The 27,475-nt window shown below is 37.0% G+C and overlaps 1 protein-coding gene across 1 annotated transcript; it reads left to right on the top strand.

Moving 5' to 3' along the window:
* On the top strand, positions 1-27,475 carry YIPF4 (Yip1 domain family member 4). Its single transcript, XM_082356823.1, has 6 exons — positions 1-338; positions 14,890-15,043; positions 16,615-16,786; positions 19,928-20,005; positions 22,987-23,100; positions 27,072-27,475. Exons 1-6 carry the CDS (start codon positions 260-262, stop codon positions 27,207-27,209), a joined length of 735 nt encoding a protein of 244 aa, XP_082212949.1. The 5' UTR covers positions 1-259; the 3' UTR covers positions 27,210-27,475.

The raw sequence follows: 27,475 nt of genomic DNA, 5'->3' as shown, positions 1-27,475 counted from the left end.
GACGCTGTCACTGTTATGGTCCTGTCAGGGCGCCGGCGTCGTGGTTTCTGGGCGGCCGCCACCGAGAGGACTTTGGTGCGGGACCCTCAGGGGCAGCCCCGCGGCCAGCTGCGCTCGTCTCCGGCCTCGTTCCCAGCCTACATATCTCGGCTCGTGGGTCGCGCCGTCGGGCGCGCGTGCGGGTCGGCGCCGCGGTCGCCTCGGGGCCTGAGCCCAGCCACAGCCTCCTCCTCCGCCGCGGGCTCGGAGGGGCCGCGAGATGCAGCCGCCGGGCCCTCCCCCGGCGTATTCCCCCACTAACGGGGACTTCACCTTTGTCTCCTCAGCAGACGCGGAAGGTGAGACTGAGCCCCGGGAGGGTCCGTCGCCCTGGGGGACGCCGGGCGGACGCGGCAGTGTCTTTCTGGGGCCGAGGCGGTTGTGGCCCGGTGGGGACGGGCAGGAAGCTGACCCATGGGGGGGACTCGAGCCCTCTGCTCCCGCCGGGCCTTCCGAGAGGTCCGAGTGGCCGAGGGTGGGGTGTGGGGAACTTTCTAAGTGACTCGGTCAGCTTCTGGCTTTCGCTGCACCGTCTGGTGGCAGGTTTTTCTGGCGGACTTACCCACCTCGAGGGCACCCACGGGACCCCAAGATTTTATTTCTAAAGTGACTTGGCGTTGCTCAGAAAGGGATGGTTAGATTGGCCGGGCTAGGTGTCAAAGAATGAGAACGAGCAACGAGAGCTTGTTGCTTTGTTATTTATCAGCACATAACTTTTTGCTGAGATTAAATTAGGCGCTGCAAATACTAACTTCCCTCGAGGAGTTTGTGGTTTTTATGGAACCTGGTATCTTGCCAACGTTCCAGTTTTCCTCCTATTTTATGGTGTTTGACCTCAATATTCAGAGAAGTAGACCCAGATATATTTGGGAACAGCCAGCTGGATTACAAGAAGTTTCAGTTGCTTTCCAGATTTCTTTATGTACTGTTTTGAGGAAGCATTTGTGCTGGAGAGATTTTTCTACAGCACGGGAGAATTTGTTTTCCTCCTTTTCTCTGTATTTTACCAGACTCTTTGTAACTGAAATCTTTTTCTGCTACTTTTGTTAGACTTTGTATACCAGTAATTTTCCAATGACCAGACTTAACTGCTGGATATGGAAAAATAAGTTGTACTTAACTATAGAAATTTTATTCTAGAGAAGGACCTAGTGTGTTTCCTGAGAAATCGAGTTTTGTAATGCATCAGTTAATATAGCTTGCTTTCCCTTTTTCTGTTTTGCTTTCCTCGTTTTGGTTTTTGAGTGGCGTTTAAAAAAAAATAGTACTGTAGTTTTGGTTATATTAAAATGCAAAATACAATTTTTATCATAGAGAACATAGCTGATACATTTAAATGTAATATGGAAATTTGGTGAAATATAGCAACCCAAAATATTTCAATTTGTTTCATCTACATTTGTTAGCCTAGTGCTTGGGGAGAATAACCAACCGTAGTTTTCCAGACTTTAAGAAAAAATTGTCTGTATACACAAAAAATTGAGTATCACAACCTGATGTTTGTTCAGACTTATGTATCTATGTTTATAGTTCTAATATCCCCGCTTCCTCCAGGAATTACCTTTCTTAAATATGCCTAAGAAATCTGACAATAATATAACAAGCTAATCCATTGACTCCATATACTAAACCAAGAAACCTGGAATAAGTAAAATCCATAAGATCTATTCAAACTTCTCCGTATAGCCGCCAAGAATGTATAGACTCCCTGTATATCCAGGGATATACAGACAAGGATAGATATTTGTATAATAATACCCTAAAGTTTATAATATTATGCAGTTTAAATTTACAGAGTATTTTAAGCAAACGGCTTGTTTGGTCTTCCTAAGAATCCTGCTGAGCTTTATTATTCCTGTGTTTTATAGTGAACCTGAGGTTTAGAGAAGTTTAGTGACCTCCACATGAAGGATCTGGAATTAAGAGCTAGTGTTCTGTCTCCTAAGATTTCTTTATACTAAACCATGATGCCTCTTACATATATTTTTGTAAACTGAATAGTGTATCTGAAGTATAGAGTCCTGGATTTGCATCCTGTCTTTACCAATTACTATCTATGTGATGTTGGGCAAGTTACTTAATCTCTCTTAACCTCAGTTTTCGTATACATAAAATGAGAATAATAATACCCAAGTGCTCAAACATTTTGCAAATGCAAAACGCTTAGTACACCTGGAAGAGTTAAGTGCTCAGTATTTGTTAGCAGTGTTGCTACTGCTTTGGGTTTCAGTATTAATTGGTGCCACGGTTATTTTTTACTGTTCTCTAACATAAACATTTGACTCTGCAACACCAAGTTTCTTCTCTGGTTCCTAAGCGTGTCATGTAAATTCTTGCTTTTCCCCTCTTACGGTGTTTATCTAACCGTGGATGTTTTCAGCTTGTAGAGGTTTTATTGTATACCTTGCTTCTAGATTCTGTCCAAGTCTCTTTCTCAGTGATACTTATCGTTACTAATTTGTGCATGTCCTTTGTTCTAAAATGTGCCTTGGTGTTTGTCTCCATACCTATGTGTATCCAGGTCCTCATGCTCAGAATGCTTTTCTCCTTCTCACCCCAAGATGAGACTTAAGGCTGAATTCAGATACTCCTTTCTTGCTGAAACTTTGCTTAACTGTTCCTCAGAAACAGAAATGTCCCTAATCTTTTCTATATCCCAGCACTTAGCACAGAACCCAGAATATTAACATAACAAAGTAGTTGTTTGTTGAAGGAATAAATGATTTCTGCTTTCTTTTGTCTCCTATGACATTGATACTTGGGACTATAAAACCTAGCACATTTTGGATGGTATAACTAAAAAATTACTGGTTTAGAGCCAGAAGACTTCAGTTAAAGTTCTAACTCTTACAGAAGCTATGTCATATTGACCAAATTACATAGCTTCTATAAACTCACATTTTCATCCATAAAATGAAAATCACACTTATAAGAATATTGTGAAAATTACTTAAGGTAATGTGTATAAAAGCAAGGTCCATAAGTACAAGTTAAAAGAACGTAGACTATGTGTGAATAAGCTAGTAAATGAATAAATAAATGAATAATGAAATCCAGACTTAATATTCAGTTCTGTGGTGTAAAACTACATCCAAAAGCAGTAATGAAATGCATGTGTATAAATGCAAGAATGTACCACCGCAATGAGAAGCCCGCGCACCGCAACGAAGAGTAGTTCCTACTCGCCACAACTAGAGAAAGCCCGCGCATAGCAATGAAGACCAAACGCAGCCAAAAAAAAAAAAAAAAAGAATGTAATGATACCGTTAAGTATAATATAGAAGTCTTTAAGGCAGTCCTTTGACTTTATTTTGTATCATACAAATAAGTAACTCTTTGCCTGCTTTATTTCCACAGACCAGCAGCATTGGCATTACTGGGCTCTAGTAATGCAGAATCTGCCTTAATCATAATTTACATTTTGACAAGATCATCCTTAAGTGATTCATAAACACATTAAAGCTTGAGAGGTACTGATTTAGAATATTATGAAAGATCAACAAAAAGAGGAGGAAATTTTTTATAGATAAAAGATCAGGAACAGTTTAATATTGGTCATATTTTGCCAAATTTTGAAAGATAGGTAATGTTTTGTATATGTAGGATGGAGGGAGTATGTCCATATGCAAGGGACTGTATATGAGGAAGTCCCTAACCAAGAAATGGCTTAATAAGAATGGGATTTTAAAAAATTCATCATACATAATAAATGCTATAAAAAGGAGGTTCAGCAACTTCCCTGGTGGCGCAGTGGTTAAGAATCCGCCTGCCAATGCAGGGGACATGGGTTTGAGCCCTGGTCCGGGAAGATCCCACATGCTGTGGAGCAACGAAGCCCGTGTGCCACAACTACTGAGCTTGCGCTCTAGAGCCCATGAGCCACAACTGCTGAGCCCACGTGCCACAACTACTGAAGCCCACGCACCTAGAGCCCGTGCTCCGCAACAAGAGAAGCCACCGCAGTGAGAGGCCCGTGCACCACAACGAAGAGTAGCCCCCACTCGCCACAACTAGAGAAAGCCCGCACACAGCAACGAAGACCCAACGCAGCCAAAAATAAATAAATAAATTCATTAATTTAAAAAAAAAAGAGGTTCAAAGGTGGAAGTGGTTAACTGCAGGAAGGGATCAAGGAAGTCTTCAGAGACAGATGAGGTACATTTTGAAGGAAAAGGAGGAGTTCTTCAGGTTGAAAAGAGGGAAGAGCATTCACTTAAAAATTATGCAAATGCAATAATTGGTCGAGGCAGTCCCTGTATTTTATACTTCTCAATCTTCACAGACCTAAAACAATGCTGATTTAGACCATGAGCCCCTTGGGGTTAGAAGCTGTGTTTTACTGTCTACTAGTATCATACCCACTGCCTAACACAGAGCCTGGTATATAGCAGCAACTTAATAAATGTTCGATGACTACATGATACTTTTTGATTAAGATAAAGGTGTTGTGCTGCTAGAACTGAAGCCAACACTAATTCAACAGAAGTCCAACAAGTAGTTGGAAAGGACATGAACAGAGACAACTAACCAAGAAAGATGATCTTGCCTCTTTTGGAACCTTTCTTTGTTTTTCTCTCCAGCATTTTTTATTTCTCCTCTGTTTCGTCCATCACTATCATCACTCACAGGTCCCCTCCTAATTGACAGAATTTTTAATTAAATCTACTACTTCCCTTTTTCCTTACTTTCACAGCTAAACTATCTCTGTTATTTCCTATTTCCTCAGCATCCAGCAATCCCTACCATTCTTTTGGAACTTGACTTGCTTCCCATCATCTACAGAAGGACCTTCAGCAGTGTTTCCCAAGGGGGAAAGGTTCCATGACAAAAATTTGGTAAATAATGTGTTAAGCTAAGTTAAACCAGTTTCCTTAATGCAGAATTCCCAGAGCCTTTAATATGCCAATATTAGTTCTGAAACTCCAAATGGAGGTTGTGTAGTATGCAGGGTTTTCCAAACTTAGTGAATATCAAAAGCTTTTTGTGGAGGGCATCTCATAGGATCCAGATTCCACAGAACATGCATAAAGAAACACTTGCCTATAAAGACAAGTTTTAAAAAATTGGGGGTTTTTTGTCCGATATTTATTCTCTTAACACTTTGTCCCCAACCTATCTTCCACAACTTTTGAACTCTGTGCCTTTTATAAGCCTTGGGCTTCCATGCCTTTGTCTCTGCCCTTTCTTTTCCTTGGAATGATTTCTTTCTTTTTTTTTAAATTTTATTTCTTTTTTATTGAAGAATAGTTGATTTATAATATTGTGCTAGTCTCTGCTGTACAGCCAAGTGACTCAGTTATACACATGTAGACATTCTTTTTTTTGATATTCTTTTCCATTATGGTTTATTACAGGTTATTGAATACAGTTCCCTGTGCTTGTAGGATATTGTTGTTTATCCATTCTATATATAATAGTTTACATCTGCTAATCCCAAACTCCCAGTCCTTTTCTCCCTCACCCTCTCCCCCTTGGCAACCACAGTCTGTTCTCTGTGTCTGTGAGTCTGTTTCTGTTTTGTAGATAGGTTCATTTGTGCCATATTTTATTTTTTTTATTTTTTATTTTTTTGGCTGTGTTGGGTCTTTGTTTCTATGTGAGGGCTTTCTCTAGTTGTGGCAAGCGGGGGCCACTCTTCATTGCGGTGCGCGGGCCTTTCACTGTCACGGCCTCTCTTGTTGCGGGGCACAGGCTCCAGACGCGCAGGCTCAGCAATTGTGGCTCACGGGCCCAGTTGCTCCGCAGCACGTGGGATCTTCCCAGACCAGGGCTTGAACCCACGTCCCCTGCATTGGCAGGCAGACTCTCAACCACTGCGCCACCAGGGAAGCCCCAGTGCCATATTTTAGATTCCACATATAAGTGATATCATATGGTATTTGTCTTTCTCTTTCTGACTTACTTCACTTAGTATGATAATCTCTAGTTGCATCCATGTTGCTGCAAATGGCATGATTTCATTCTTTTTTATGGCTGAGTAGTATTCCATTGTATATATGTACCTCATCTTCTTTATCCATTCATCTGTCCATGGACATTTAGGTTGCTTCCATGTCTTGGCTGTTGTGAATAGTGCTGCTATGAACATAGGGGTGCATGTATGGTTTTTTTTTTTTTAAGATTTTTTAATGTGGACTATTTTTAAAGTCTTTATTGAATTTGTTACAATATTGCTTAGATTTTATGTTTTGTTTTTTTGGCCCTGAGGCATGTGGGATCTTAGCTCCCTGACCAGGGATCAAACCTGCACCCTCTGCATTGCAAGGTGAAGTCTTAACCACTGGACTGCCAGGGAAGTCCCAGCATGTATCTTTTTGAATTATAGTTTTGTGCAGATATATACCCAGGAGTGGGATTGCTGGATCATATGGTAATTCTATTTTTAGTTTTCTGAGGAACCTCCACACTGTTTTCCATAGTGGCTGCACCAACTTACATACCCACCAACAGTGTAGGAGGGTTCCCTTTTCTCCACACTCTCTCCAGCATGTGCTATTTGTAGACTTTTTAATGATGGCCATTCTGACTGGTGTGAGGTGGTACCTCATTGTAGTTTTGATATGCATTTCTCTAATAATTAGTGATGTTGAGCATCTTTTCATGTGCCTACTGGCCATCTGTATGTCTTCTTTGGAAAAGTGTCTGTTAAGGTCTTCTGCCCATTTTTCAATTGGGTTGTTTGTTTTTTTGATAGTGAGCCTCATAAGCTGTTTGTATATTTTGGAGATTAAAGCCTTGTCAGTCGCATCATTTGCAGATATTTTCTCCCATCTTTGGAATGATTTCTTATTCCTTCTCTGCTCATCCACTTATCTCTCACGGCCAGATTCCAGTTCTACTTCCACATAGTCTTCCTGACCACCTCTTTGATAGCTTAGGTCTCTTTACTCCTATGGCACCTGTGATCTGTTAGCAATAGGCATTGTCATTTACCTACAGAAGAGTGTGTTTTACAATACTAATAGGGTTTTGTATCATATTCAGCACTCCAAAGAGAAACCCTGTACCCATTTTCAGTCACTCTCTATTCCCTCCCTGCCTTCCAGTCCCTGGCAACCACTAATCTACTTGCTGTCTCTATCGATTTGCTTATTTTGGGTATTTCATGTAAATGGCGTAATACAATATGTGACCTTTTGTGTCTGGTTTCTTTCACTCAGCATAATGCTTTCAAGGTTCATTCATGTTACAGCATGAATCAGTAACTCATTCCTTTTCTGACTGAATAAAATTCCATTGCTTGGATATACTGTGAATTGGATTTTGAACTCCTTAAAGTATCTCACTTCTTTATATCACTCTCAGGGCATTATAGAAATAAGTAATCCTTAAATATTTATTGGTGGATTAATTAACCAATGTTGAAAGTGAGAAAGGTGCTAAAGTGAAAATGACTTATTGTTTGTGATATAGTTCCTTTTGCCAAAGGCCAGAAGCTTGTGTCTAGTCTCTCTCTCACTTTCTCATATTCAGTTGGTCATCAAATTATTTCAGAATAGCTCCAGAATAGCTATATAATTAATCTGTTCTTCCCTCTCTACTGACATTGCCTTAGTTCAAGTCCTTTCCATTTCTCATCTATACTTTTTGCTGACCATACTCCCTCCTCAAATCTCTCCCCACTTAAATCAGTCCTCCACAGTGCAGCTAAGATTATGTTTACACAATGCAAATCTGATTTTGTATATTTACTTTATTAAAAATCTCTAATATCTCTCTTGATATAAGCTCTGTGAAGCTGTTTGCCCTTCTATTAATTAATTCATCTAACCAGCACACATTTGTTGGTTGCCTACTATGGGCCAGGCACTGTTATAGGTACTGGAGATACGTGTTCAAAACAAAACTACAACAAACACACTTAGTTCCTCCCATCAGCGAACTTACAGACATTATCCAAATAATCATACAAATACATTATTATAAACAGTGATAAATGTTATGAAGGAAAAGTCCAGGGGACTATGAAAGGAACCTAATCTAGTTAGGGAGATCATGGAAAATTTCCTTAAATAGGTATATCTAGGGGACTTCCCTGGTGGTGCAGTGGTTGAGAGTCCGCCTGCCAATGCATGGGGCACGGGTTCGAGCCCTGGTCCAGGAAGATCCCACATGCCGCAGAGCAGCTAAGCCCGTGCACCACAACTACTGAGCCCTCATGCCACAACTACTGAAGCCTGCTTGCCTAGAGCCTGTGCTCAGCAACAAAAGAAGCCACCGCAGTGAGAAGCCCTTGCACCACAAGGAAGAGTAGCCCCCGCTCGCCACAACTAGAGAAAGCCTGCATGCAGCAATGAAGACCCAGCGCAGCCAAAAATAATAAATAAAATAAATAAATTTATATATTAAAAAAAAGTATATCTAGGAACTGAAGAATGGATGGCATTTAATTATCTGAAGTTAGGGGAGACAGCCTGGTACAAAGTCCCTAAGGTACCAGGGATCCTGGTTCATTCAAAGAACTGAGAGACTTAATATGGCTAGAGCATAGGGACACGGTGGGTAGGGAGGCAGAAAATTGTTCTGGAGAAGTAGATAGGGCATGTAGAGACTGTTAGATTTGAGCTGAAAAAGTAGTGGGAGGCCACTGAAGGATTTTAAACGGGAGAGTGAAAGATTTGCATTTAAAAAATATTCTTCTGGCTATGGGTGAGAATGGATTGGAAAGAGAATGACTAGAGAGAGGAGTTAGTAGACCATTATAGTCATACAGACAGGAGATGTTAGTTTGCACTAGCATGGTGCAGGTGGTAGAAATGGAGAAAAGTGGGCAGGTTCAAAAAATATTTAGGGATAAAAGCGATAGAATTTAGTGGTGATTGAATGGTGTGGGGAGCATGTGAATGAAGGAAACTGTCAAGGATAATTAAACTTCTGGTTTACAGTGCTGGATGGGATTAGTGGTACTATTCACTGAAATAAGAAACTGGAGGAAGACCTTAAATATCAAGAATTCAGTTTTGGAATATTGAGTTTTAGATGCTTTTGAAATAACTACAATGTTAAGCTGACACTTGATTGTATAAGTTTACAGAAGAGGACGGGGTTCAGTATATTGCTTTTTGAGCTCAGCCTTCCTCAGTGTTTTTACCTCTTTTTATGGTCTGAATGTTTGTGTCCCCCAAAATGCATATGTTGAAATCCTAATGCCCAGTGGGGAAGTGGAGCCTTTGGGAGGTACTTAGGTCATGAGGATGGGGCCCTCATAAATGGGATTAGTGCTCTTATAAAAAAGATTTCACAGATCTCCCTACCCGTTTCTGCCATGTGAGGGCACAAGGAGAAGTCAGCTAGCCAGAAGAGAGCCCTTACCTGACCATGCTGACACCCTGACTTTAGACTTCCAACCTCCAGAACTATGAGAAACAAATTTCTATTGTTTATAAGCCATCCAGTCTATGGTATTTTGTTACATAGCAGCCTAAACAGACTAAGACACTCCTATATAAAAATGATAGTATATACAACTCATAATACATTATTGTGATCAGTAATTTGTAGACATAATAATGCAATAATTTTTGTATTAATAGGCTTTTTTGAGTAAACAATAATTTTCTGTTACTCTGTTAAGGTGTCCATTTAGCCTACTTTGTGTGACATTCCCCCTCCCCAGGCAAGATGTCACTTCTAATATAATTTAGTAGTGTTGATAGAGGAATCTTTAGTTTTTCCTCTTTAAAAGTTTCCTACTTGATTTTTAAAAAATTATATCCAGATAGATATTATCACAAGTATCTTCTATACAATGTGCTCAAGAAGTACAATATATGATATATAATGGGTGCAAGAATAGCTTTTCTTCCCTGTTTGAAAATTGAAAATGACTTTTTAGTCAACCTTTCTTGGGAAGAAAACAAAGTAGTTAAGCAAGATTTATCTTTTAGAAAATTAATCTATTTCTTTTCATAAATTTTAAACTTGTAAGGCATTACACAAATCTATAAATGTGGTAAAATTGCATAGAACTATACACACATACCCACAAATAAGTGCACTTAAAACTGGTAAAATCTGAATAAGGTCTATCAACTGTATCAATGTCAGTGTCCTGGTTTTGATAGTACATATGATGGTATGGTACCATTGGGGGAAACAGGGTGAAGGGTGCATATAACCTCTCTGCAACTTCCTGTGAATCTATAATTATTTCAAAATAAAAGTTAAAAGACTCATAAGGCAAATAAAAGAAATTTCTGTTAGATAACTGGTTTATGCCAAAATGGGATTTGATTTTTCTAAAGGTAGGCTCAGGAGATGTAATTGATTTTAATTAATATTATGTGCAATATGAAAATTAACTGGCAATATTGAATACTAAAGCTACTGAAATCGTAAACCAAAATGATATGAATAAAAATATAACCTAGGGGCTTCCCTGGTGGCGCAGTGGTTAAGAATGCGCCTGCCAATGCCTGGGACACAGGTTCGAGCCCTGATCTGGGAAGATTCCGCATGCCGCGGAGCAACTAAGCCCATGAGCCACAACTACTGAGCCTGTGTGCCTAGAGCCTGTGCTCTGCAACAAGAGAAACCACCGCAGTGAGAAGCCTGTGCGCCACAACTAGAGAAAGGGCTTCCGTGTGCAGCAATGAAGACCCAACAGAGCCAAAAATAAATAAAAACTTTAAAAGTATATATATATATATATATATATATATATATATATATATATATATATATATATATAACTTAGGACACAATTTTATACAAGGCTTTAAAATTTTTTCTCATGGAGTAACATAATCAACTCCAGTATAGGTCTAGCAATTATAAAATCATTATATACTTGGTTGGTTTCTTGAGCTCTTTCATTGGCCTATACACGCATTAAAATGTTTTTATAACTAAGATGGAACAGTGGAATTTGTCCCTTTAGTATGAAACATGTGCTTGTTTTATTTTGCTGCACAAATAGTCAATTCTGGTTTAGATTTAAGCACACATGGATTTCATTTCATTTTCATTCAAATAAAATGGCATTATTTTTGTCCTTGCTCTTGGTTGCTTGTTAAGTAAGAAAACGCTTATTCATGTATATAAGAAGTTGGCGGGGGCTTCCCTGGTGGCGCAGTGGTTGAGAATCCGCCTGCCAGTGCAGGGGACACGGGTTCGAGCCCTGGTCTGGGAAGATCCCACATGCTGCGGAGCAACTGGGCCCGTGAGCCACAATTACTGAGCCTGCGCGTCTGGAGCCTGTGCTCCGCAACAGAAGAGGCCGCGATGGTGAGAGGCCCGCGCACCGCGATGAAGAGTGGCCCCCGCTTGCCACAACTAGAGAAAGCCCTCGCACAGAAACGAAGACCTAACACAGCCATAAATAAATAAGTAAAATTAAAAAAAAAAAAAAAAAAAAAAAAGAAGTTGGCAAGTACCAACAAAATGTTCATGTTCATTGCAGATTACTCTTCTTTCATAGAAATATAGAACTTTTGTAGGGGTAGATCAGTAAATCTCACCCTGAGTATACTATCATACTACACTGACTGAATTCTTCAAAGTGAAGTTCTCAGGCTGAGGAGAAGATTCAGAGAAAAGATCCCTCACCCAGTAATACACTTGAGTTGAAAGGGAGGGAAAATTACTTTTAAGTTTTGTTCTGCAGTTTTTCCAGGTGGCTTTTAATAAAACTTGAAACTTACTGATATTCTTTCCTCACTCTGAACCCAAACAGTAGTGGAAACATTTTTAAGATTTCTTTCAAAGATTATTTCCTCTTAAAACCACTTATATTTATTATTATCTTTATGTTGTTTTTTACTTAGAAAATGGCAAGAATATTATAATGTAGTAAGAAAGGATTAATTTCAGATTAGTGTTTTATAATTCTGGACAACTGTCCTAGAGTTGACGATCAAGCTAGCTGGTTCTTACTGTGGTTTAATGTAAGACAGCTGTGCTCCTGGAGTGATTTTTTTTTTTTTTTTGAATATTTCTCATTGTCTTCCGACATTATTCTTTACGTGTTAACTTGATCACGTGTTAGAAAACTACTGAGTTTTTTTACTTTTCTGTTGCTTTTTTTTTAACTCACATGTAATTGTGTCTTGGGGGAACTGGGTGATTTGTCAGACTGCTGTTTCTAGCATTCTCCTACATATGTCCATGATATTTTCCTTCTTTGCATAGAATGGAAAACACTGCAAAATTATAAGCTGAGGGTGTCTTTTTGAGGTTCTGCATCCCTGCTATGAAAAACTGCTAAACATATACAATTCTTTCTCACAGCACTCCTTAGCACTATAATTTATATATCCTTTTTTGGTTTAGATTAAGGACTTTAAGTTCATTCTTTTCTAGAGGCCAGGAAACAGTTGTTAAGGGCCTTTCCTGCCTTATAATTCCAAAACCTTTAAAGTCACTGCTATACTAATGACTTCCTGATCTAAGTTTTCCTCTTGTTAAATCAAGAAAGGCACTCTTTGTACCTATTGGAAGTAGAATTTTAGTTAAGTTTCAACTCTTTCATTTTCAACGTAGAGTAAGACAAAGAAGCAGAAAGTAATTTTGAGAGAATATTTTAATCACAAGATTCTATGGTAATTAGCATCTATAGGGACTATTTTTAAGCTTTAAGTAGGGAAGGACAGTGAATTCAAAAGTACTTGCATTTTATCTCTAGCTGAATAAACTAAACTATAAAAGCTTTTTAGAATCATGTAATGTTAAGCCTGGAAAGAACTTTGAATAGGAAACTGGAGACCAGAAGACATTAATGATTTGCTGTATTAATTAGTAGCTTAGCTAGGACTTAGCTTCAGAATGCAAACTTTATTATAATTAATTGCAGGAGTTGTCAGAACCAGATCATTATGTGACTCATAATTGATCCACTCATTGATTGAAGTTTAAGCCAAAATTTTTTAATGGCAGTTCTCAAAAGCTAACCTAGAATTTTGGGTAATGTGCAAATTAAGCTCTTCCTTCTACTGTATAGGATCTCCAGGAGAGGAGAGTCTGTGTTGAGTGTTCTGGTTTGCTGTTGCCGAAATTGTTTTCTAAAGTATCACTCCAATCTTGTGACTTCTAGCTAACAACATTGATGGTTGTTTACTAGTGCATGTTGCCTGGTCCTACAAATGTGTTTTTTTTAATTAATTCCTGTATGACCTCAAGCAAGTCCTTTATTATTCCCAATTTATTTTCAACCAGAAATTTTGACATATGTACTACTGTGATTATCTGTAACCTCTAAGGCACTGGTACAGACTGCGAGTGGAATTTATTTTGTAATGTGGATAACAGAGTCTCTTCACTGCTTTTTTTAATCTATATAAATTTATTTATTTATTTATTTATTTTTGGCTGCGTTGGGTCTTCATTGCTGCACACGGGCTTTCTCTAGTTGGCAGTGAGCGGGGGCTACTCTTCGTTGTGGTGCGCAGGCTTCTTATTGCGGTGCCTTCTCTTGTTGCAGAGCATGGGCTCTAGGCATGCGGGCTTCAGTAGTTGTGGCATGTGGGCTCAGTAGTTGTGGTGCACGGGCTCTAGAGCGCAGGCTCAGTAGTTGTGGCGCACGGGCTTAGTTGCTCCGCAGCATGTGGGATCTTCCTGGACCAGGGCTCGAACCTGTGTCCCCTGCATTGGCAGGCGGATTCTTAACCACTGCACCACCAGGGAAGCCCTTCACTGCTTTTTAGAATTGACCTAAAAAACAACAACAACCTTTATTTTGGCAAAACTAAAGATAAATGATGTAATTATATAAAGAAAAAAGTTAGCTGAAATAGCAGGAAACTCTTACTAGTCAGATTTATCCAGAACTAAGCATTAATATATGAGGCACTTAGCATAGATATTTGGTTTTAAAAAAATAATGTATGAATAAATATATGAAAAAATAGGGGAAGTTATCTATGGTTTTCTTTTAGCAAATAATTATGTCTAATGGTTTGTATATATTAATATGTAATGCCTTTAAAAAGAATTTATACATCACTTTGTTCTGAAGCACATAATGTACATAATAATGAAGGGAATCCAAGATGATATCCTGTTGGGAGTTCCTGGGGGTCCAGTGGTTAGGACGCCGTGCTTTTGCTGCCAGGCCTGGATTCAGTCCCTGGTCGGGGAACTAAGATCCCGCAGGCCTCGCAGTGTGGCCAAAACCAAACCAAACCAAACAAACAAAAAAACCAAAGCGATATCCTATAATATATTTTGTATATATCTTCCATTTAAATTTTAAAGTTACAGTTATAAGTCTAGATTCTGGTACAAGGCTAGCTAGTTAGATGTGAAACCTTTCATGTGAATTTACCTCTCTCGTTTTCATTTTCTTGTTGTAAAAATAAAAAGTGGTTTTTAGATATCATTACTGAAAAAAAATTCAACTGAGTAACTTTTAAAGATTTTATTGGCTTATTCAGTGATTCATGAAATGGGCAGCATCCCATTTTGCAGATAGAAAGGAGCTCTGAGGAGCTGTACAAAATGAAAGACTTTAGGCAGAAGGAAGTGGGACAAGGAAGTTATACTAGCTACAAGTGGATTAGTTATGGTAAGGTCACTTTGCTTTAGGAGATTGCAGGGGTCTGTCAGGCAGATTACCTCACTAGTGCTGACCAGGTGATTCCTGATTCACTAGTTTAAGATTCTGTTTCTGGGAGAGGCCAAAACTGTAATTAAGTCTTGGTTTGGTGACATGAGACTTAGCATAAGTGACTCCATTTTGGGCCTGCTGTCTTGTTTTTAGCACTATCAACTATAAAATACAAAGATTGTATGCAGTAGCAGATGTTCATATGTAGAGATCTTCAAGTGATAATTATTTAGTTGGATATATGCTCATGTTGGTTAGGATTCACACATTTTACCTTGGTTTATAGTTTTGTCCTCTTTTCTCCTAAGATCTCAGTGGTTCAATAGCATCCCCAGATGTCAAGTTAAACCTTGGTGGAGATTTTATCAAAGAGTCTACAGCTACTACATTTCTGAGACAAAGAGGATATGGCTGGCTTTTGGAAGTTGAAGATGATGACCCTGAAGATAACAAGCCACTCTTGTATGTAAAAATAATATGTATTTTTTGGTTTTTAGAGCTAGTCTGTGGGAGGTATTTTTTCATATTATTTAAGACAGGTATAGAAAATCTTAACCTTTTTGGTCAAAAGTTTTAGCTGTTTTCAGTTTTACTGTTATAGTTGACCCTTGAACAACACAGGTTTGAACTGTGTAGGTCTACTTGTACATAGATTATTTTTAATACATACACTGGAAAATTTTTTTGAGTTTGCAACAATGTGAAAAAACTCGCAGACGAACCATGTAGCCTAGAAGTATCGAAAAAATTAAGAAAAAGGTATATCATGAATGCATAAAGTATATGTAGATGTACAGGTAACATATAAAATATATGTTAACTCTTTATGTGATTGGTAAGGCTTCTGGTCAACAGTAGGCTATTAGTAGTTAAGTTTTGGGGGAGTCAAAATTATATGTGGATCTTTGACTGAGGGTGGCACCCATAACCCCCACGTTGTTCAAGGTCAACTGTAACTAGTAAAACTGAAATAATGAGAGAATATTTTTAACCTACTGAATGGCAAAAGTTAAAAGAATCATAATCCTATATCCCACACAAATATACTCCAAACTGTTAGGACTTACCTGGGTCTATAGCTATCTGAAGTGAACATACGATGTAAGTAAAAAAGCAAGGTGCTTGGGTGCTTGCTGTGGAAGTTCAGTTTAAGATTTCCAAAAAGATTACCCCTCCAAACTCTCTCCCATAGAGAAATTCTAGAGCTACCACTGGGAGGACTATAGGGATACTTTCACTTTCTTCATAGTACTTGAAAATTTTTAAGTGATTATGTATCACTTGGGGAAAAAAGGTGAAGAATTTAACAATTTTGGAAAGAAGAACCTATAGCTTTGTAAAATCAAGGTATTACCAAGTTATTCTCTATAGTAATTATTGGTAGATCAAGTGCTAAAACATCCTGTTTCTTAATGTTAATATACCGAATTTCATCAAATCTAAGATGGTATGGATTTTAAGATGCAGTTATTTCACGTTTATTGATAAAACAGAAAAAATACCTAAGACAGCATAAAGCTAGGACATCAAAGGGCTGTCTTATCTCCTTAGTGTTAGGGTAAATGAGAAATAACCTACCATACAAAAAGAGACAGCAAGGAAGTTTGCTTGTCTGTTTGGCACTGGGTGGGGTGTTGGAAGAAAAAGTGTCTGTGAGAATATAGGATTGCAGTCTGATTTATCAGTATGGTCCCAAAAAGTCTCAAGCAGAGGATTTTATTTAAAGTCCCAAATTGATAGTGCCTCCAGGAGACTGGCAAAAGGAAAGGCAGATCTTGGAAGCACTTGGCTTCACTCCAGACTGACAACAGTTATAAGACACCAGCTATTGTGAGATGCATCCCAACTTTAGAGATGTTGAAATGATGAAAATGTTCATCTTGGAACCAGTGAAATGCGGTACTTCAAATGCAAATGTTTTGTTGATCTGTGGTGACTATAATGTTATATTTAAACTTTTCTTAAATTCTGCTGCAACTGTCTCAGTATTCAAAAGTGTGTGCTTTTTAAGAATTCTTATTTTAAAATTACAGGGAAGAATTGGATATCGACCTAAAGGATATTTACTACAAAATTCGATGTGTTTTGATGCCAATGCCATCACTTGGTTTTAATAGGCAAGTGGTGAGAGACAATCCTGACTTTTGGGGTCCTCTGGCTGTTGTTCTTTTCTTTTCCATGATATCATTATATGGACAGTTTAGGGTAAGTATATCTTACTTTTCACAAATTCTAAATAGTTTAAGAGTTTTAAAATTGAAAATAGCCAAATATTAACTGTAGTACTTCATGTTTGAGAAATGCTTTAGCTTTACCCATTATTTCTCACTTGTTTATCCCAACAAGCTGTTCTTAATTAAATAAGAGGGGAGTGCCTTGGATTAATGATTTCCAAACTCTTCTACATCATCATTTTCATAAAAAGTATTAGTATTTGTATGGCAAGTGGGTAAAATGGTTGGGACTGCTTCCACCTGCCCATACTCTTTCTGATTTCTCCAAAGGATAAAGAGTTTGAAACACAATACTCATGTTCTTATCTTTTATTCATTTTTAGTTCTGTTTTTTTTTTGTTTTGTTTTTTGTTTTTTTTGAATCACTTTTTTTTTTTATAATTATTTATTTATTTATTTTTTTATTTATGGTTGTGTTGGGTCTTCGTTTCTGTGCGAGGGCTTTTTCCAGTCGTGGCAAGCGGGGTCCACTCTTCACCGCGGTGCGCGGGCCTCTCACCATCGCGGCCTCTCCCGCCGCGGAGTTCAGGCTCCAGATGCGCAGGCTCAGTAATTGTGGCTCACGGGCCCAGCCGCTTCGCGGCATGTGGGATCCTCCCGGACCAGGGATCGAACCCGTGTCCCCTGCATTGGCAGGCAGATTCTCAACCACTGCGCTACCAGGGAAGCCCAGTTCTGTTTTTTAAAGTAAGCTTTTTAATAAATGACGACAAGAATTCCATCAGTATTTGTTTTTGTATAATACTTTGTCCTATTCTCAGAGGCTTTATCTCTATCATCAAAATAAGGCACATGCATATCATTCCCTCATCCCTAGTTTAAGGCTTTAGGGGAGTAAAAAATAACTCTTTACCACAGAGTGATTTGGAAATGAATTAGTTTCCTTTTGTACTATAACAGATTTCCACAAGTTCAGTGGCTTAAAAGAATGCAGATTTATTCTTTGACAGTTCTGAAAGTCAGAAACCCAAATTGAGTCTTAAAGGGCTAAAATCAAAATGTCAGCAGGGCTGGTTATTCTGGAGGCTCCAGGACAGTCTGTTGCTTGCCTCTTCCCATGTCTAGAGGCTGCCAACATTGCTTGGCTTCTGGCTGCATCACTGCAATCTGTTTCCACTTGTCACATTGCCTTCTCTACTGTAGTCAAATTTCCCTCTGCCTCCTTTTTTAAAGGACAGTTGTGATTACATTTAGTGCTCAACGGATAATCCAGAGTGTTCTCTCCATAGCAAGGCCCTTAACATTATATAACACTGGTCTTATTAATATTTACCTTGGATCAGTAGTTCATATCAAGTATTCTGTTGCCAGTATAAGGACCATTGAAGAAGTTGAATGGGGGTTCTGGTCTCCTACCCACCACCAACCCTTCATGTAGAACATCTGTGTATGAATTTTATCTATTTTATATAATCTTTCATTTGAACAAAGTGTTCTAAGGCTAAAAACAGAAGATTCGTATCTCCATAGAATGTTTCTTAATTTGAGTTTGTTTAATATTTTCTCATGACTGGATTGGGATCATACATTTTTGGCAAAAATACCACAGAAGTGACATTGTGCCCTTCTCTACATACTATCAGGCATTACATGGTACTAATATGTCATATTACTGGTACTATTAACATTGATCACTTGGTTAGGTGATGGGGTGGTATCTTCCACTGTAAAGTTGCTATTTTTCCCTTTTAATAAATATCTTGTGGAAATACTTTGTGACTATGCAAATACCCTGTTTCTCATCAGACTTTAGCCCGCTAATTTTAGCATCTACTGATGGATCTTGCATGCAACAATTATTACTATATTGTTTACTGAATGATGATTTTCCTCATTCCTTCCACATGTACTTTTTTTTATAATGTTTTTTTTTTGGTTTTTTTCAAAGTTTTGTTGTTGTTGTTAATTATTTATTTATTTATTTATTTTTGGCTGTGTTGGGTCTTTGTTTCTGTGCGAGGGCTTTCTCTAGTTGGAGCGAGCGGGGGCCACTCTTCATCGCGGTTCGCGGACCTCTCACTGTTGCGGCCTCTCTTGTTGTGGAGCACAGGCTCCAGACGCGCAGGCTCAGTAGTTGTGGCTCATGGGCCCAGTTGCTCCGCGGCATGTGGGATCTTCCCAGACCAGAGCTCGAACCCGTGTCCCCTGCATTGGCAGGCAGATTCTCAACCACTGCGCCACCAGGGAAGCCCCCTTCCACATGTTTTTTTTTTTTTTTCTTCCACATGTATTAATTGGTATTCTCTTTGGAACAGCTAGTCCTTCTTTGTCATTACTTAATCATTCATTTATTTTTGTCAGTATGGACTCATGGATATTTATTTTATTTTCTGGGCTGTAATCCAGTACTATCATTTATTGCTCAGATTGTTGCAGTTTTAGCCATTGGGAGCTCCTTCAGGTTACCTTCTGTATCCTTTTGACATATCCCCATCTTTTTTTGAGTACTTCCTTTCTTTCTGACTCCACAGAGTGTTCTGGGCTCACCTTTTATTGTCCCTGTCCCAGCCCTGGAATCAGTCATTTTTCTAGGGAGTCCTAGTGCCTTTTATTGGGGAATATTTAGAAACCAGTATCTGGGCAATAAGTGTGCTTATGTTGCTACTGGGTGTCATTATTTCTGGACCCCCCCCCAAGCAGACAGAACTTGGAAATATATGCATGTATCATTACTATGTCAAGTCTCAGGAGTTAAAATTGTCTGAAGTATCATCCACATTCTATTACTTGGATAAATGTGTAATTAATGTAAATTTTAGAGACCTCTTGAGAAGACTGGTAACTTGTTTCACAGATGAATTTACCTTCCAAAATGCTATAAAGCAGGGGTTGGGAGTCAACAATTTGGTCTTTCTTTGCAGTATTCTTTTATTATAGATCATAAAATACTAAGATTTCCTTAGGCAATTGATCATTGCTAAATTTTCAATTTGGATGTAAAATTATATTACACATTTATATTCTTACTAAGTTTTACCTGGGAACCCAAACTCTCTATGACCTGAAGTTGGGTATACCAAAGTATCTTATATGGTAGAGGATTGAGTTCGTGGGAAATTATCAGCTTATTTGGTACACAGATATTAATTGCATGAATTTTTTTTCTCTTAAGGTGGTCTCATGGATTATAACCATTTGGATATTTGGTTCATTAACAATTTTCTTACTGGCCAGAGTTCTTGGTGGAGAAGTAAGTGGTTAATTTTGAAAATAGCCTTTGTTTTTTATGGTAAGCTTTATTTTTGATACTGCAGGTAGTATCAGTAGCTATGTTCATTGTAACTGCTTTTTGTCCCAGAATTGCTTTTAAGTTATGCTACTTCTTTTAAGGTGATGTAAATATTAGTATAAATGTTATGAGAAATAAAGAGGAAAGAAAAAAATCCAATTTCACTCATAAATAATTTATAGCTTTTTAGGGAAGCATGCAGTTTATTCTCTGTTACAGTAGTTCTCAAACTTTTTGATCTCAGGTCCCCAAAGAGATTTCTTTCTGTAGGTTGTATTTATCGATATTTACCATGTTAGAAATTAAAATAAAAATTTAAAATATATATTTATTCATTTAAAACTAAAAGTAAACCAAATACATTTTAACATAAAAAATACATTTTAATGAAAACTATTTTTCAAAACAAAGTGAGAAAAAGGCATTGTTTTACATTTTTGCAAGTAGCTTTAGTGTCTGGGTTAGTGGAAATTGTATTCTAATCTAATATCTGCTTTCTGCATTCAATTGTTATGATATATTTTGGTTAAAGTAAAAAATAAGGCCTCACACAGGTATATAATTTTAAAAGGAAGAGTATTTTAATACATTTTTTGGATGATTGTGATTATTCTACTCTGATACTGCATCAACACTCAACAAGTAATATTTTCTTAAAGGTTTGTTGTAGTGAGGAATCTCAAACCATATCAGTGAACTTTTTATACGCTGTATCATTGAAATTCACTTTGGATGGATCTTTTTACCCATGCACGATCAACTAAGAAAACATTAGTTTCCTGAGCTTTGCAGATCTTCCCAATGTTGACTCATTTTATTATACAATATCAGAAAATCACATTCATTAATATCACCACATATTTCATCAGAAAAATCTGTATTGGAAAACTATCAAGATAACAGTGTTGGATACAAGTTTTCCAAAATTCTACTTTTTGCTTGAGAGAGAGAACTTTGTAATTTGGAAGAAATACTGTCAGTTGTTTTCCTTGAAATAATAGGCTCACTTCATTCATTTTCATTCATGTTGCCTGTCAGTACCTAACTCTGAGTAATCATAGTTTGTCTTTCAGTTGTTCTTTCAAGTAAAAATGGTATTCTATGGATAAAGCATCTAATTCAGCTCTTCACTCACACAGTTGTACAAATGCTCTTCCTTGGGATAACCATTGAATCAAGATACAGAAGAAATGCTTTCTGTGTACTTCTCATTTTGTTACACAGAATATTAAAAAGACATATTCAAAGGTTGAGGCTTAATAAAATTAATCATTTTAACTGCTTCATTAAGGACATTCTTAAGTGAAACTGGCTTTTTTTCTTCTTTTCCTGTGAGTGTGGGGTAGTAAAGAACACAGTAACTACTAGTATGTTTCATGCCACCTTGATTTGTGCTAAAGCAGCATGTTTTACCCATTGCTTTTGTTCTATTAGTACCAATATCAACCCAATTAAAAAGGCAAATAATGTTTTATTACTATTATAAAAAATAGTTTTGTGGGTTTTTTTAAAAGTTTTATTTATTTTATTATTTTTCCGTGCCTTGCGGCATGCGGGATCTTAATTCCCCAACCAGGGAGTGAACCTGTGCCCCCTGCAGTGGAAGCGTGGAGTCTTAACCACTGGACCGCCAGGGAAGTCCCCTATTACAAAAAATAGTTTTGACGTTCCAGTCTTTTAGAAGAGTCTCTGGGACCCCCAGAGGTCCATGGGCCACACCTTGAGAATCACTGCTCCATTAAATTAGACTTTATGGATTACTATAAACCTAGGAATTCCAGCACTCTGGAATTCAGCTCTCTGTGGAGAGAGTAAAGCACAAGGGATGCCAGGCGGAGTTACTACATCATGTGGGTGCTGACTCATATCAGGCTTACTCTATGAACACTGAATGTTAAATGCAGAACTCTTGAGCCTTTTCCTCATACTTGGTGGAAAGGTCTCCACCAAGCTCTTGTTCTTCTGCTTTCCAGTTTCCAAAATTAAGTTGCTCTTGTCCTGTCTTCTAATCTCCTGTTTATGCCTCTTATAAAAGGGAGTTTCCTTTTTTCCTTCCCTTTTAATGGAGTTTCAGGAAGGAATGATATTAGATATATGCACTCAATCCATCATCTTAACTTAAAACTCTTGAATAAATGAGAGTAACATTTATCTATGTAACTTTTTCACTCTGCTTATGAAAATTTAAAATAATTCTAACAGGGACATTTGTTTGCATATTATTTCTTACATTCTAGATAAAACCTCATATAATTTTTATGTGAAAAAAGGTATCACTAAATGTTTTGGTAATTTAGGAGTGTTGATAGAGAAGTTAAAATACCTAGATCTTAATTTGAACTCTTACCAACTAGCTTTGCTTTCCTGAACAAAGCTGTTTGTCTCTCTGGAATCACTTTCTTCATAATGGGGACAGTAATACCACATAGGGTTGTTAGTGCCTTTGATCTTCACAATATGTGAAGCTCTATCACGGAGTGTGGCACACAGTAGCCACTAGGAAATATTTTTCTCTTCAGTCCTCCTACCTCTCTCCCTTCCCTTCTAGTCTGTATTTGTCACATCTAGCTTCTCTAGACTTGAATTTTTCATCAAAATAAGATGGTTGTGGTTCCTTTAAATAATCCTCCTACAACAAGGGAAATAGTGACTAAGAGATATACTCAAGGTAATTGGATATATAAGTCTGAAGCTCAAAAGAGAGAGGGCAGGAAATGTAGGTTTGGGTATCATCATAATTGATAATTGAAATCATGGTGGGTTGTTGACATTGTCCACGAATATAAGAGACTATATGATAATTTGAAATATAATGGGTATGATACTTTTTTCTTAATTCTCACATTTATGTAAGTACAACAAAGTATATATGATGTTTAATAGTGGTTAAAATAAGTATCTTGATTTCTGTGATATTTATTTAACATTTTGGAAATTCACAGGTTGCATATGGCCAAGTTCTTGGAGTTATAGGATATTCATTACTTCCTCTCATTGTAATAGCCCCTATACTTTTGGTGGTTGGATCATTTGAAGTGGTGTCTACACTTATAAAAGTAAGTAGTGTGTTATAAAAAGTAGTTTACTGTTTCCCAGTAAAAAAAAAAAGTATGCAGTTGTCCCTCCATATCTACGGGAGATTCGTTCCAGGACCCCCCGCAGACATGAAAATCTGCAGATGCTCAAGTTCCCTATACAAAATGGTGTAGTATTTACATGTAATCTGTGCACATCCTTCCATCTACTTTAAATCATCTCTAGATTACTTACAATACCTAATACAATGTAAATGCTGTGTAAATAGTTGTCTGTAGTGCAGCAAATTCAAGTTTGGCTTTTTGGAACTTTCTGGAATTTTTTCTTCCCCCCAAATATTTTCGATCCACAGTTGGTTGAATCCATGGATGCAGAACCCACAGGTAATAAGAGCTGACTGTACTAGTTCTCTGGCTAAGAATCTTGTAATCTATAACTGTTTATCAAACATTTGGTAGTATTTTGGAACAGTGACCTTACTCACTAATTATACCAGTTGTATTTCTTTTATTTTCCCCTTTTAATTGCCATAAATTATAATGTATGTCTAGGGCGGAATAAAGAACAAAGAGCAAATCGGACCTTGGGGTATTACACTCAGAGAATTTTTTTATTTAATGTTAAAATTTTCTTCTAGTTCATCTGACTTAGATTTTGTGGGAGGTATTTATTTAAAATTCCACTGGCTCAAAAGGACACGTGTACCCCAATGTTCATTGCAGCACTATTTACAATAGCCAGAACATGGAAACAACCTAAATGTCCAACGACAGATGAATGGATAAAGAAGATGTGGTACATATATACAATGGAATATTACTCAGCCATAAAAAAGGAATGAAATTGGGTCATTTGTAGAGATGTGGATGGACGTAGAGTCTGTCATACAGAGTGGAGTAAGCCAGAAAGAGAAAAAAAATATCATATATTAACGCATATATGTGGAATCTAGAAAAATGGTACAGATGAACCTATTTGCAGGGCAGGAATAGAGGTGTAGATGTAGAAAATGGACATGTGGACACAGGTAGGGAAGGGGAGGGTTGGACGAATTGGGAGATTAAGATTGATATATGTACACTACCATGTGTAAAATAGATAGCGGGAACATTCTATAAAGCACAGGAAGCTCAGCTTGATGCTCTGTGATGATCTAGATGGGTGGGATTGGGAAGGGGGGTGGGAGGGAGGTCCAAGAGGGAGGGGATATAGGTATACATATAACTGATTCACTTCATTGTACAGCAGAAACTAACACAACATTGTAAAGCAATTATACTCCAATAAAAAAAAAACCTCGCTAAAAATAAATAAAATTCCACTGGGACTGGACATTTATTTAATAATTGTCACTCATATTTGAATAGTAAGTTCTTTATCAAATATATATGGTTCTAATAAATTGGCTTTTCTATGTTGCAGAGATCAGGACTTCTTTGTGCTGTGTTAAGCTTATATTAACATATGTACCCACTTTAAACATTTACTGATAATATTAAATATTAATAATGAGTAGTGATTGAACTTAAATTTTGGGATTTATTAATTTTGAACAACTTTTGGAAATAAATGACTGCTCTAACACATGTATGTATATTACACAGTGAATGTAATTTTTTTTCTTTATGGAAAATAGAACTTGGACTTAAATACTTAAGTTTTTAAGTAGAGTAACTTTTATGGGTTTTGGTTTTACTTAAAGTTTATTACTAATTCCAATATAAAAGAAATTATTCCTTTTAGAATTGAGTAACTACAGACTAATACTGACATTATATAAGCCTTGGGTATTGAGAAGAGTTGGATTTTGGAACCAATCAGTTCTGGATTCAGATCCTGGTTCTGCCACTTACTTGCTGTTTGCCTTGGGGAGATATCTTTTCGTACCCTCCTATGCAAAATGGGAGTCTTAACTAATTTTTAGGGTTTGTTATGAAGATTTTAAAGTATAAATAATGTCTAGTATAGTGCTTGACAGAATAGGCAGAGTGGTAGCTGTTATTATTATAAATGTTAAACACATATTTTGAGAACATCTCTGTATGTTTGAACTGTTTGAGCACTTAAGAGACCAAGGAGAAGAGCTTTCTTTCCTCTAACCCTAAATTTTTTTTTAATTGTCATTATTAGCACTTAGTTTAAAAGTCTTGCAGTGCAAGAGCTAACCCCATGCTGGCATTTAATTATCTAGCCTTAGTGAACATACCACTTTACTGAATCATTCAGGATCACTGCTTGTGTGTTGTTTTACTTGGGTTAAAGCCTGTTTGAATGCTTCTGAGACTACTTCCCAAATTGCTAAAACTGTCCTCTGGTTATTTTCAGTCATTGAGTTCAACTGAAAATTGGTCTTAATGTTCTTTATGCAACATGTGTATGTATTATTATAAAATGGAAGAATCTTTTTTATATCATTAAAAGTTTAGGATACAATTCTTTTTAAACTTTAGATTTTCTTCCCCACATTTCTTTCCCTAATCACTTAATCTTCTGTGTGTAGCGATCTGTTTTACATGTTTCTTGTTTTAGTCCAAAGTTTGCTGAGAAATAATGTTGCAAAACTCTCATCACTTAACTCTAGCATTAGAATACAGTTTAATCTACAAGCACTAATTTTTTTAACATTAAGTCTCTGTAACTCTTACCAATCTTTAACCATTTATTTACAAAAAAATTTAATCATGCCATACAAATGCAATTTGATTATAATTTTACTTCATTTATTTCCCTATACTTTTTTGTAGGTTTAAAATATCTTGCAGGTTTTTTTGTATGTTTTTAGTTTAAAAAGCACAGTATAAAATTGGACCATCTCAAATACATTTTCAGTCAGTCTGCCAGCATTTATTTTTTACCTCTGTACCAGTGGTTCTCAACTGATGGCGATTTTGCCCCCCAAGGACATTTGGCAATGTCTGGAGACATTTTTGGGTATCACAAATGGGGAGGGCTGGGATGGCACTAGTATATAGTGACTAGAAGCCAGGGATACTGCTAAACATCCTACAGTGCACAGGACAACTTCCCACAACAATTATCCAGCTCAAAAATTTGATTAGTGCATGGTTGAGAAACCCTGGTCTGTGCCAGGTCTGTTTCTGTCATAGTTTCCCTGATTTCTACCGTTATAGTTCTTCCTTTCATTTCATTCTGTAAAGTGCCTTCAGTGACTATATTGGTAAGTATTATATAAATTTCTAGTTGAAATAATTTAAAATTAAGCACGTGCATAATCAGAAAACTCTCTTCCATTATGGTTTACCATGGGATATTGAATATAGTTTCCTGTGCTATACATTAGGACATCAACTATACTTCAATTAAAAAAAAAAAAGCAAACAAAAATTTTTTATTATGAAAAATTTTCAAACATTAAAAAAAAAAGAAAACTCAACCAAAATGTTATGGTTTTCCTCCTTTCCATTTAACACTATACTTCTACCTAGTCCTGGGAAAATGATTTGATACTTAATAAATGTTGTGTAAAATTTTCACTTAATATGTTTTTCTACTTCTTGGAGAAAAAAAAAGGAAAAATTTCTACTTTGTAAAGATCAATTAGTTTTCTTTCAGGAAACAAATATCTTTCAGCTGCTTATCCCTATAATAGTTTTTCCGAAAGTTGCCTTATCTTAAGTCACCAGGGACACTTGTTAAAAAGTCTGATAATTAGACCCTTCTTCCCTTAGAGATTCTGATTCAGTAGAACTAGAATGAATCCCAGGATTCTGTTTTTTAATAGGCACCCAAGGTGATTCTTATGATTAGACAAGTTTGATAACAAAAGACTTCATTTGCAGAAGTCAGGGAGCAGAGCAAGGATGAATATTCCTAACAAGTTTTAAACATTCTCAATAAGTTTTACTGCTTCTACAATTGGTTGTTAGGGTTGTTTTAAGAAAATACTGTAAATGTTATTTTTATGATACCCAAAATGTTAATTAACTTGCTAATATGCTGCCTTTTGTCTTTTTTGTTTGTTTTTTTAAAGCTCTTTGGTGTGTTTTGGGCTGCCTACAGTGCTGCTTCATTGTTAGTGGGTGAAGAATTCAAGACCAAAAAGCCTCTCCTGATTTATCCAATCTTTTTATTATACATTTATTTTTTGTCCTTATATACTGGGGTGTGATCTAAGTCATATATGAGTAGAAAAAGACAATGTTACCTTTCTGTGTAGGCTGGGAATTCTTGCTTGAGGGGATTGAAAAAAACGTATTGCTGGTAAAATTTTACGTGTTCCAGATGTAAAGGCAGTCTAAGGTCTTTTTAAAACAATATTTTTTTTTGTATTTAATTAAGCAATTGCAGTTACCTGAATATTTTTGGTCAGAATTCTGAATTCTGTTTGATTCATCATATTCCAGTGAATAAAATATAAAAGCATTGTGTTTTTAA

Source organism: Balaenoptera borealis, assembly GCF_965194805.1.
Source record: "Balaenoptera borealis genome assembly, chromosome: 15".
NCBI classification, from domain to species: Eukaryota; Metazoa; Chordata; class Mammalia; order Artiodactyla; family Balaenopteridae; genus Balaenoptera; species Balaenoptera borealis.
The sequence above is the reverse complement of the archived record's forward strand: the minus strand, read 5'-3'. Positions and strand labels throughout refer to the sequence as shown.

What these genes read in the sequence shown, in the direction of transcription:
- YIPF4 (XM_082356823.1), top strand. Translation starts at nt 260, where the DNA reads ATGCAGCCGCCGGGCCCTCCCCCGGCGTATTCCCCCACTAACGGGGAC. An exon ending in CTCCTCAGCAGACGCGGAAG is followed by an intron (nt 339 to 14,889) that starts GTGAGACTGAGC and finishes TTTTCTCCTAAG; the next exon opens with ATCTCAGTGGTTCAATAGCA. An exon ending in TGGTGTCTACACTTATAAAA is followed by an intron (nt 23,101 to 27,071) that starts GTAAGTAGTGTG and finishes GTTTTTTTAAAG; the next exon opens with CTCTTTGGTGTGTTTTGGGC.